The sequence below is a fragment of the Corvus brachyrhynchos genome, unplaced genomic scaffold (genome assembly GCF_000691975.1).
Source record: "Corvus brachyrhynchos isolate BGI_N302 unplaced genomic scaffold, ASM69197v1 scaffold53, whole genome shotgun sequence".
NCBI classification, from domain to species: domain Eukaryota; kingdom Metazoa; phylum Chordata; class Aves; order Passeriformes; family Corvidae; genus Corvus; species Corvus brachyrhynchos.
In genome coordinates, this window is record NW_008237681.1 from 6,075,121 (window position 1) to 6,088,081 (window position 12,961).

The following is a 12,961-nucleotide window of genomic DNA, read 5'->3' on the forward strand; positions in this document are numbered from 1 at the left end:
GTTCCATTATAGTTAATGGAAAAATACCTGGTGTATTGTTAGGCTCATTAATATGCAACATATGTTTATATATTAAAATAACATTTTAGACTGAAGCAAATAATATTGCACAGGCAAAAGAAGAAACTGCTGTATATATGAAAGAATAATCCTTTAATGGTAATAGTTACCATATTAAAAAAAAAGGTGGAAAGTATCACTTTGAGAACGTAAAATGATCATGAGGATTTTTAACCTTAAATTCCAAATTAAAAAAAAAAAAATTGAGTCTGCAAACCTTGATTTCATTGATAGAAATTGTTAAAGTAGTTTTTATCTTTCTTTCAAAATAATCTGGGAAGGTTGTTTTCTGCTGGATGCATCCACCAAATATTGAAACATCAGGAATACAAATGGCACATCATCCTTTTTTCTCAATGCTAGTGGTCTTTATAGCAAATGTTTTTTCTTCTTCCGGGTTCTGTATGATCAAGTATTTACTATGTTACTTTTTTTCAAGTTCAATGTGTTGTTCAGTCCTATTTTGATCTATTTATTAGGGCCTTTTTAGGAGGATGTAGGTGTGCATTTATGGACTTCGCACATGATAAGAAGGTGGGTGGTATTGTTGAGCCCAGAAAGACTTCCAGCTCCTTCTTCCAAGGGTGTTGGAGAATGGGGTAAGACTATTACTGAGCAGTAGAAGTGCAAAGAAATAGAGCCAAGTTATGAGGGATGAGTTGGAAACTTCTCAGTCGTGTTGGATAAAAATGAGGAGAAACAGGTTCTTTGTCTGCTAGGAAGCTGACAGTAAACTGTGAAGGTGATGATTCAGCTGTGAATGATGATTTTAGGTGCAGTAGGTGTATTATTTGCAGTAGAAGCAGGGAAGTGTGAATGTTATTTTCATAAGCTTTGTTAAGATCTCATTTTGAGCACATGGCCACCTGTGTTCATGTAGAGAAATGAGAACAGTGATGCAAATGAGAGTGAGTGGGGTGATGAAGGGAGCAGAGATCCTGTCTAGGAAATGGCAGAATAGGACTTGAGTGCATTTATCATAGCAAAATACAGCAAGGGATTTGGGAACTATTAATAAGAATGATTTCACAAGGAAGTATGAGGGAGGGACAAAATTTATACAAGTTAAAGCATAGTATAAATAAAAATGTAGATAATTTTCTGCAAGTAGTTTCCAAATACGTTGGGGCTGTACATTTGACTAACTTTCTAAGCTTTTGGGGGATGGAGCTGTGGCATAAGCTTACAAACAGCTCTTTGGAGAAGGTGAACCTGAACAAGGTTTTCATTCTCTGCTTTAGGTTTATTAGCTGTCAAGGTAATCACCCTAATCTGTGACTGAACTTTCTCAGGTGCTCACTGCTGTCTGTCAGAGGTTGCAGGGTGGCTGTGACACTGACCTTCCTAATGCTTTATGCAGTGTGTTTACACTGAATGGACCCCATGCCTTGAAGTATCTGGAGTGGCCTGTGGGAGCCACTCCTTGTTACTGAGCGTTTGTTCTGCATTTCCCGCCCTGTCCCCAGAGCATGAATTTCTCCATGTAGGCGGAGGCATGGTGTTGGGTGGGTTGTAATGAAAAACCTCAGGTGCCTACCTGGTGTCTTCATACTTGTATTTTTCATACTTGCTGCTGGTTGAAATAATTTGCCTGAAGCCCCACCAGTGTTGCTGAGAGGAATTAGAGGGTTTGGATCATCTGGATATTTTCACCAAGTAATTATTCCATTATTTCCTACTCAGATGAGCTGTAATGTGCAGGATACTGAGAAACATTTAATGTGTAGCAGGCATGGTTGTCAGGAGTAATCCTTTAATATGTTGTGGGCTGGCAGCTTGTTAAAAGACAACTAGATTTATCTAGTGCAGTTCTGTGGCCAGGTGCCTCTTCTGTTTTGAAGACAGAGTCTGTAAAGTCCCATTAGTTCCTAAAAAAATGAGGTGGGAGGAAGTGAGGTTGTTTTGTAAATGCAGGTAGTTCTCTGCAGAGAGGACTTGCTTTTTCCGTTGAATTACAAGGCTAGATATTAATTTGAATGCTACAGAGATCTGTGTAAAAGTTAATACTAGGTGCTCTCGTAGTAACTGCATATATAGAAATTGTTATTAAGTTGACAACCTTAATATTAGCAAGTTATTTTGCATTTTCAGCTACTTTTTTTATAATGGAATATATGTCTTTCAGATGTACTGTTGAATACATTTGAAAGATGCAAAGTACATAAATTAAACTGTCAATTTTCCAATAAAATAATAGTATGCCTGGGGGTAGATCTGAGTAGTATATACTTCAGTTACTATCTGAGCATTTATTTGATTATACAATTTTATGTAGTTTGTAGGTAGCTTGTATTTAAAAATTAAAAATCACCATAATGTACTAGTGTGGGGCATGAAACCAGAAAAAAACCCCTCAAAATTAATCATTTTATGCATTTTCCCTTTTCCCTACCTCTTTGTATCAGGAACTGCTGAAATGGGTTGTGGATTGAACAAACTAGAGAAGCATGATGAAAAACGACCTGGTAATATCTATTCAACTTTGAAGAGGCCCCAGGTAGAAACCAAGATAGATGTTTGCTACGAATATCGATTCTTGGACTTCACAACACTAAATGATAGTAAGTACACAGTATTTTTCTTTAGATTTTTTTTTCTATTAAAATATATGTGTTAATTGCTTCATGATATTTTTTGAATAGTAGTTAAGTTCTTAAAATGTCTTAAATTTCTCTAAGTAAATGCCTCCTCTTCAGTCACAATGCTTCCATGCAGAGATCTTAGGGAGAATTTTGTGTTAATTTTTAGCCTTACAGGTAGTTACAGGTTATCAGATTTTATGTTCTTTTACCCTTCCCCTTTCTGTTTTGTTTTCTTGAATTTCTTTGTTTGTTTTTTTACTCTGATGTGGATGTTTGTTTCCCTAATTTACATTTTATCCAACTTTGATATGATAAAGCAATTCAGGTCTGCAAGGTTGTATACTTTACTTTTTTCTTCTTTCCCTTGTGCTCTCTGGGCTCTGTCAGAGGTATTTTGGGAGGCTGAAGTTAGTGTTTTCAGTTTTAGTAGCTAGCCATAAATAACTCTTAGGTGGTTACAGATACTTACAGATGCATCCATGTAGGTAGAAACAGGATAGTGAGAGACACTAAAGACCTAAAACATCAAAGGGGTGAAGTTCAGTCTCATGCAATTTTTACCTTGTTTTTTCTCTTCTGTCTGAAATAGTCTTGTTTTAATTCTCGTGACAATCCACAGATACTCCATTTTTTGCCTTCGTGATTGACATCAGGCTTCTTTGCTAGTATTGCTCACACCATTGCCTGTGTCCTCTTTCACTTCAGAATTAGCCTGTTCTACAAGCAATTACTCCTCACACCATTTGGGAATTGGAAGCTTGAGCAGAAGGCTGGGACCTGCTTCCTGCTATATAGAAAACAACACAGTACCAAAATCTGCTAGAGCTGGCTGGCAGGATGCCAGGTAGAGCCTCTGTGCTCTTGCCCTGCAGTGTGCTGTGACTTCTCTTGTTTTGCAAGTCAGGTCAAAGGAAAAGCCAGAGCGTGCGTCTCTCACAGTGCGAGACAAAGAGCTGTTGGTGTGTCGCTTGGTGAGGCACCTTGTGCAGCTCAGTGTGTCAGCCCAGAGTAGTGGGAATTTGTTGGGTCTTAAAACCTGCTGCAAGTAAACTTGAGTTTGAAATGGTGGAGGTTTGGAATAGGTGGTTTGACAGGATTGTGTTCTTGTAGGCAGTGTGAGAGTTGAGAAATTTTGTCTTTGCAGACTTAGAGTGCCTGTCTTCTGTGTTTGTGTTCCCTTATGTTTTTTGATACGCTAATTGGGATGCACTGCTGTTATTGAGAGCACCAAGCAAGTGGTAGAGGAATTTTTTTCCTGTTTATGTATTGCAGTTGTTTCGACATTTATGTGTTTTTATTTCAAAGTGAGCTGTTTGTGTCCTCTGATAGTTTGACAGCTTTTACTGAGATGTATTGCAAGTTGTGTCATTAGCGAAAATGAATTAATATTGAGGACACACTTCCGTGGGCTTTTCTGGAATATTCATCATTCTGTCTGTCTCTCAAATTTTAGCATGTGCATTCCCCTGTTGTCTCATGAAGTCTCATCTTTGGCACTCTATGGAGAAAGAATCAGTACTTGTGGTAGCAATGTGACTTGCCGCAGGCACAGAGGATGTCTGGTAAAGAGCAAAAAATTAAACCCAGGCTTTCCAAGTCTGATTAAATGCATAGGTTTGTTGTAAAGTATACTTGTGTACATTCTTCTTACTCATCATAGATTGTTATATTACGATTTTAGGAGGTGTGGCTTCAAAAAGACTGTTAGCAGAAGTACTTCTATCAGGTTCTTCAGTTTGCCAAATAGCATAAACTCTCCAGCTCCATTGAGTTCTGCTTTGGCATGTTGTCTCCCCATCACTCCAGTCTCTGAACATGTCAGCAGATAGGTAGATGTGGAGGGGATGGAGCTGTTGTTCCTGCTCTTTTTCCATAGTACCACCTATGACTGTGTGCTCTCAGGATTGGCAGCTCCCTCCCTGTTGTAGTCACTGGCTGTGTGAAGGCCTATGTTGCACTATGTAGTGTTGTGGCATTCCAGGTTTTTCTCATCATCACTGGTTCGTTTATGTTTTTGCTGAGAAATAATCTCTGCAGATAACCAGCATTAACAATAAGTGTTTCACCTAAATCTGTGTGGATTCAGAGGCTTCTATGAGTGAAATGCTCCTAGCTGTGTAAAAAGAACATTTAGATTGTGAAGCCTGTCTTCTGTGAAGCTACTTTAGCTGTTCCAGCATGTGTGTGTCTCATTTTTTCCACAGGTTTTCTCCTTCACTGGATTTTAAGAATAAGCCATGTTAAATTATGAATGTCGACAGAGTATTTTATTGTATTCTTATGCTAGGCCTTATTTACAAGACTAGTGAGCCTGGCAGTGCAGACAGGTACTCATATTTCTCTGTAGCTTTTCTATAGTGTTGATTGCTCTGATAACTGTATCTCTCACAAGTGTTTAATCTTAATGGTAAGAAGGATGTGAATATCTCCGTGTTGCAAGTGGGAGCTAATTCACAGGTTACTGCCAGAAGTTTCCCAAGTTCTTAGCATGTCCTCGTGTGTTCCAAAAGCAATTCTTGTTGACTTCAGACATAAAGGTGGATGCTGGTCATATCTGCAGTTTAGAACTGCATCTATTTCCAAATCTGATACCCAGATAATCAGAGATCAGTTCCAGAATGTGGCTCATGTTTAAAGTGCACTTTGTCTGGCAGCTAGGCAGATGTAAGATTTTGCAGCTATATGTGGGGAAATACTGCTCCCCTCTCTTGTCTCTTATCAGTTCTATGAGCTGATTTAACTCATGTATCTGGCAGGTTATATGGTGTTTTTGTTTGGTTATCCTTGGCTGTATCTGTGTCTTCTGGAAGGGTCTGAAGAATTCTGGAGTTGGTAGAAGTGGAGGCAGTATATTGTCAGGAAGAGAAATAGGACCTTCTTTAAATCAGCTCACACTATTGTGAACTCACAGAATCACAGAGTGAGTGAGGTTGGAAGGGACCACAGTGGGTCATCTGGTCCAACCTCCCTGCTCAAGCAGGGCCATCTGAGAGCACATTGCACAGGATTGCGTCCAGGCAGTTCTTGAATTTCATCTCCAGTGAGGGAGACTCCACAAGCTCTCTGAGCAATCTCTTCCAGTGCTCCGACATGCACAGTACAGAAGTTCTGTCTCGTATTTAGATGGAACCTCCTGTGCATCAGTTTCTGCCCATTGCCTCTTGTCCTACTGGTTGGCACCATGAAGAAGAGCCTGGCTCCATCATCTTCACACCCACCCTTTAGATATTTTATGCACGTTAATGAGCTCCCCTCTTGGTTGCCTCTTCTTGAGGCTGAACAGGCCCAGCTCCCTCAGCCTTTCATTGTAAGAAAGATTCCCCAGACCCTTGACCAACTTAGTAGCTGTCTGCTGGACCTGCTCCAGGAGCTCCATGTCTCTCTTATACTGAGGAGGCCAGAACTGGACACAGCACTCCAAATGTGGCCTCACCAGGGCTGAGCAGAGCGGGAGCATCACCTCCCTCGACCTTCTGGCAATGCTCATTCCCTTAGCATCACTCTGTTGAAAACAGGGATAAAATACTGTCCTGATGATAATTTTTCTGGAATGTTAGCTAGAAACTTCACTTGCTTGCTGTCTTTGGTTACTGTTTACCTTCTGACATACACAGCTAAAAGAATGTAAGGAAATATGCTCCTTTATTACATTTTTTTATTATTTTCTAAACTTTTGCCTTGCTTTCCACTGATGCAGGTGTCCAGTGGAAAATAGTGTTTGATCACTTACTTGAGTACTCTATAAATAGTGCATAGATGCAAAAGACAGAATTAAGGTTGCAAGTGTAAGCTTCATTTTTATGTTTCCCAGTGTTGCAAATTGATTTACTTGAAAGTGAAGTGTCTAGGGAAATATTTACCAAGCTTTCAAGGAAAACAGGCTATGAAGAACCCATCGGTTTCCATTGTGTGCCGCAACACTAATAATCCACATGGTTCTCCAGAATCAAAGTGGTTAGATTTGCCACTGTCCTTTACTTTTTTAAAAAGTGGGGAAAATTGCTATCAGCAAAGGGCTATCTAGTGTAGATTGGCATTTGAGGAGTAAGGGGCACTTTCCTAAGACATTTTAGAGTTGAGGTGGGCATACTTGTTTTGAGCTGTTGGCTTTATAAATCTGCTTATGAGCCTGATCTTTCTTGTTTCTGCTAAGGTGGCCTCTTCCAAGAAATCCTGGTCTGTCTTCCATGTTGTCCCTTGACAGTGTCATCCTGTGTTCTATTCTTTAGTCATCTGTACTGTCCAAAGCTTATGGGCTGCTCTTCTCCCCCACCACGCCAGTTTTCACCCACAGTAAATCAATAAAATCATCACACATTTTTACTTGTGAAGAAGACATTACTATATTTGTGAATTGGGTGGCTTGTTGCTGGTTCAGCAAAATGTCAGAAGAAATGTCTTCTCACTGCCTTAGAGACAATACTAATGTTAAGTAGAAATGATTGAATTTTATAACAATAAAAAAATCAAGGAAAATAAAAGACAGTTGCAGCAAACCTTTTGCTACAAAGCTGGAAGAGATGAATTAGGGTCTACTCTATATACTTCAGGCCTTTACTGAAAAAAACCCCAGACAACAAAAGATTGTATCACCTGCCCAAAAGTAAAAAATTGTTTCTATTTTGCATCCCTCTCCTTTTAAATAAAAGGAGATGAATAAGATCATCTTGAACCTCTGCTATCTCCAAGTTTTATTGGAAATAAGAGGCAAATGGTGGGCAAATCTCGGGAGGCTATGTGCTGGCAAATGGAATAGTCTTAATTTAAAGCAACCATGCTTTCAACAGTGACTCCATGGGGTAATCTGGTTGTTACGCTTTGTTATTTTGTTGGAAAGAGAAGTATTCCAGTAATCTGCATTCCTTTCTTGCTCTTTTTTGATCTACTTATTTTGGAAAACTGTACTTGCAATGACAGATGATACAGAAACTAAGCTAACTTATTCACCCTCTATTTCTTTTCTTTCACCTCCTGGGTTATGATGACCTTCTGAGAAAAAACAGGAATCTGATAGTAATTTATCTCTTCACTTCTCGGAATAGGGTGGAATTTTTTGGTATTTAGGGGAATTTTTTTGACCGACTTGATTGGATCTTTATTTTTTTTTCTGCTTTGCTTTACATTCCTGTACTAATTCATCGGCCTGATGAGTTACGATAGGTTTTGGTCTTGAATAAAGTTGGCATGAAACATATGGTAGCCATGTGATGAGAATGGAATGGGGTATAAATTTTTTTAAATGGGGAAAGGCTATACTCTGAACAAGCCATTTGTGCTGTAAAACCACTAAAATCCAGATGTTTTGATGGAATGAAAAATAGCAATACTTCACATGTCCCAAAGAAGTTTTTAAGTTATAATGTGAATATATGAGCATATGGTTTTTATCCTGATTGGCAAGAATTTGTATTTTTAGTTAAAAAAAAAATCAAAATGAAGAAAATGATTTAAAAATAAGGTTATTAATTGCATTCTAACATTCCCACTATATTTTTGCTTGAATGTTGTAAGTGTTTTAGTCTAAGGACATGTGTTTTACCAGGACAGTACTCCTAGTGTAACAAATTTACTACATACATAAAACCTTCTTATTTGAGGCATTTTGTGGGGGGTGTGTGTATATATATATACGCACACACTCATACCCATATATATATGTATGTATGTATATATATAAAATTTAAAAGTGTATTTATCTTTCAAGTTCTGTCAAGCATATGGATACCTCACCATCGTGTTTTGGAGCCAGTTATACTGCTCAAAAACCACTTACTACAGTGTTATGAAAACTGCTATGGCTGGGCTTTTGGTTTTTATTGGGTTTTTTTTTTCCCTCATACAAGACACAAATAATGTGTTGGTGGACCTTTGTAGAGGGCATTATTGTAGTAGAATCAATAGTTAAAAAAATCTCCATACTGAAAGCTTCATTAATTTAAGATTAAATTTCAGTCGTGTGTAGGCTTAAATTAATAGAAACCCCCTCAGTTTTCCCCATGGAAAAGAAAAGAAGTCTGATTCAGAATTGGAAGTGTCATGCACTGGAAAGTGTGCAAGTAGAGGACAGAGAAGCATTTTTCCTGTAAAATGTGTATGCATTTTTTGTCAGGAAATTCTTTTTTTTGTAGAACATAGTACTTGTTGTTGATTTCAATGCTTACCTTCTCTTCCTATTGGTAATTTTTATTTTATATTAAGCAGTTATTTGTGACTGACTTCTGCTTTCTGTTTCACTTCACCATTCACTTGGGGAAAAAAAACCAAACACCAAACATAAAAAATAAACAACTCCAAGCAAGTGGCTGTGTGACTGAAAAAGGAACAAAACCTGCAACTCTGCATTTGCAGGTGTTACTAGATTTAAGACTAGTAAAAGCAAATATTTCCCCATTGGCGAAGTTATTTAATTTTGTTTTCATTTCTGTAAGCAGAAGAACATAAATTAAGTTAGCATTCAAGTTTTGTATTTCAAGTTGACCAGGCCTGTTACCACCATTTAGTCCTCAGGAGTGATGAAATAAAATTAGCATGGCAAAATATTGTTAGGTTATATATGAGATGTGATAACTTGAACCAGACTGTGTATAGATTATCTATAACTGACTAAAACAGTGCTTCAGAGCAGATAAATATGTAGCAGGTTCAGAGCAGAAAGATGATGAGCATGAGAGGCCAATGGATTACTTCTTTGTAGCCCAGATACTGCTAATGTTTCCCCTTTGCTAAAGCTTTGTCCGTGCACATATCCCATTCAACTTAGTTTGATTACATGTATGTGATATAAAGAATCAGCATAAGGCTTTTGCTGGAACTGGGCTTCAGTCCTTTCTATTGATGCAAATATGAAGAAATGAAATTTTTTGGCTTGGTTTTCTGTTCCAAGTGAATTCCAGTCGGTAGCAATAGAGAATCACAGAATATTCTGGATTGGAGGGGATCCCCAAGGATCATCGAATCTACCTCTTAAGTGAATGGCCCATGCAGGGATCAAACCCTCAACATTGGTTTGCTCCAGTAACCCTTCAGGACTTGCCACTGTAAATCACAGCAGAATGAAATGTTCCTGCTGTAGCAGTTTATAAAACTCACTTGTGTGTCTTGGGAAACTTGCAATTTGACATAAAAGGAGCATTCCATATGTTAGCAGTTTAATAAATGCCATAAATTACATCATAAATGTAATTGCTGGAAAGAGTCATTAGATTTGAACTTTACTGTTTTTTAAATAAGGATGCATGACTGTGAGACATATTTTAGTTTCTAAATGGAAGCTCTACTTTCCATAATTATTGCATCTAGATCCTTGTTGTAATAGACTGCATGCACACACTTTTTCTTCTAACGTATATATATTCTGTATCTGCACATCAGGGAGGTGTGCAGTACACAGACACAGGTATGTATTGTATTTTATACACATATGTCATTTGAGGGGGTAGTTCCTGGGGAAATGACCTTTCAATCACTTAAATTTTGCTTTATGGCTACACTTAATTACACCACAATAGAAAGTGTGAAGAGCTTTATCTAAAGTCCTGTGATGACTGTGACAGAACTGGGAATAAGTCCTGGGCAGTCCATTGTGCTGGTGGCTAGATCATGGCCTTCAAAGCAAGAAGCTGGTCAATATTATGAATTAACTATCCTAGCCCATATCTTAACAGTTACATACCTGCAGAAAAGCTGTACCATTAACATAATTTCAAATGTAAAAAAGCCTAAAGTTTGCTGGCATTTCTTGTCCTCTCAAGATCCAGCTGTACTGTGACACTGCTATTTTGTGTTGGAATAATACATTATAGACTAGATGAAACCTTAGATAAAGTATGGTATGTATATTAGAACATCTTAAATATGTTAAAGAATATGAGTATGAATGTATTTTGGAGCTGTATTTTCAACCTGTGATTGGAAACATAGTTTTCTTTTAGATGCTTTTATGGAATCCCAAGTACATCTAGCAATGTCATAGCCACTCTTTCTGTGTGGATTCTGCTTGTGTATTAGGCAATGGGTGTGTGTGAAACAAAAATGGACTAGGGAGGAAAGGAACATCTGCAGGATTTTCTATTTTTACATGTTTCATGTTGTCAAAAAATGTGTGCCACAATAGTCTTGTGGGTGCTAACTTTCTAGTCTGCACTCGTTCTTAGAATGAAGATTGGGTTCCTATAATACTCCATTCTTACCATGCAGTCATTCATTTTACCTGCTGTGTTAGCTCAAGGTTCTTCTTAACATAGTTGCTGAGTTCTTCCAAGAGATGCATTCCATACATCACGTTTACACAAATGCTGTAATTCCCTAGCATCATGGAAAAGTACAGATACTGTCTAAAAAGAGCTCTCAACTTCCAATAAACCTTTTCATTCTATCAGCAACTCAGGAACTGCACATGATCTTTCTGAGTGGCTGTGTCTTTTCTTTGGCCTCTGGCTTTGCACATTTTTCCAATCTTCATGTGGTTTTCTTCCTCCTGATGCTGTTCAAGAGCCAAGCAGTCAGACTTGGCAGTCTGCAAGGCTGGCAGACAGGCATTTCTGATGGAATGGTGAAATTCTTCAAGCCACAGGGGCCCAATCCTGTTTTCTCAGAAGCAAAACTTCCCCTGTGTTTAACTGTAGCAGGAGACGAAGTAACTTCAAACTTGTTACTTCAAATAGTAAAAGCCTCATGGTTTTATTGTGGGAGAGAAGTGATTAGGAGTCATCACTGTAGTAATCTGCTGAGTCTTTTTAGGACTTGTTGCTACAAATTCCTTGAAACCATCCAGACAAAAGATAATGTACAAAACCTATGCATTATTGTTCTTAACATCTTTGCAAAATAAATTATTTTTTGTTTGGCTAAGATCTCATGCAAACAAAAGGTTTAGAATTGGTTCATCCTGAGTGGAGCATAGCCCCTTTGAGAGAAAAAAGGAACTACTGGTGTCGACTGCTCTTGACCTTAAGATACCAAAAGCACCGAACAGATGTACATTGGTTGTGCTGGATTTTTTTTATTGTTTGCATTTATATTCCTCATGTTGCAGTGTGAAGAATAAAGAGTCTCTATTGTGATGGAAATGGTGTCAACATTCAGCTGTTTTGTACAGCCTGTAACAGTGTCTTGGTGGGTCAGGTCCAAGGGTCTACACAGCAGAACAAAGTGTGGTATCAGTCTGTGCATTGTCTTAAGCCAGTAGTGTGGGGCAAGAGAAGCAGACAGCCAGGTTGGGGCAGTTGCTTCTGCAAAGTTTACACTCCCCATTAAATGCATTTGAGGGTTTTACTTTGGACAAAAGTTCCATGTCCTCCTGTACACTGGACATGCCACTGCATGTGTTTCAGAGCAGCCTGCAGGAAAGGTATCTGAAAAATGCTCCTGTCTGGCTTGCGAGCCCTTCTGGGGGCCACTCCAGGACGTGCTATTTTGTCCCAGTGTCTGTCTCACTCTTATGACTGTACTTGTCATTGCTCTGCCCAAGTGACGTTTGTAGAGAGATTCCACATTCGGAAACATGTCTGATTTCTGTTCTACATCTGTTCTGGGTTTGTTTTCTGTTCCTGCATTTTCATACATGCTACCATTTCAGCTACTGCCTGATGACTTCTCCTGAATTCTTTTTGCCTCTGGCAGCTGTGGCAGCTACTCTGTGAGAACACTCCAGATGAGCTGACTACCTCCTGCTTCCTCCCTAGCTTTATCTGAGGATGAAGACACGGACTGTGTATTGCCTTTATGAGTTTTCACTCTTCTGTGTGCTCTGCCCTACACCCACTGGGGAGGGTACCACAGGTGTGGGACACAAAGTTGGTGTGATAGAGCTAGTGCTTGCCTCTCTGCACTGAGGATGGTGTGGTAGGTCAGAACTTGCTGTTGTAAAAGCTACTGCTGTGATGTTGCAATCATTGGATGAAATTTTGGGAGTCCAAACCTGCGTTCACAGGTGTGGCTGCTGTCCTGTGGAGTCCCATGATTGCAGTACCTGCTGGTCAGTCGCTAGGCAGTTTGGGGAGGGAGGGCAGGTTTGCAGTGGGCAAAGCCATGATCAAGGTCTGCAGTGTCGTCCTGCAAACATTGTTCCAAACACTGCTCCTGCAGAGAAGTTCAGCAGAGCTCAATGTCTAGAAGCGAGGAGATCCAGTCTTTTCTTGGTGGCATTTGGCTGTTTATCCCTTTTATATGGGCATATTTACTTTGTCTCTTGCCTGGCTTTCAATGCCTGTTTTGACTTTTTCTCCCTGTTGGCAGATGCCTTTGGCTGCTAGTTCAGTGGCCCTCAGGAATCATAACAGGCTTTGGACTGAGTGTTTTTGCTAAGGAAAAACATGGCT

At 39.1% G+C, this 12,961-nt stretch overlaps 1 protein-coding gene across 2 annotated transcripts in view; it reads left to right on the forward strand.

Moving 5' to 3' along the window:
- The first annotated feature begins 637 nt into the window (after window positions 1–637).
- Window positions 638–12,961, forward strand: part of RFTN1 (raftlin, lipid raft linker 1) — an 88,418-nt gene continuing 76,094 nt past the window's right edge. Inside the window, exons 1-2 of one of the 2 annotated variants that reach the window (XM_017732145.1) lie at window positions 638–659; window positions 2,466–2,621. In XM_017732145.1, coding sequence (XP_017587634.1) covers window positions 2,477–2,621 — 145 coding nt within the window. In that variant the 5' untranslated portion in view covers window positions 638–659; window positions 2,466–2,476. Of the gene's footprint in view, window positions 660–2,465; window positions 2,622–12,961 lie in introns of those variants that run through there. The other variant, XM_008632042.2, reaches the window with a different exon arrangement.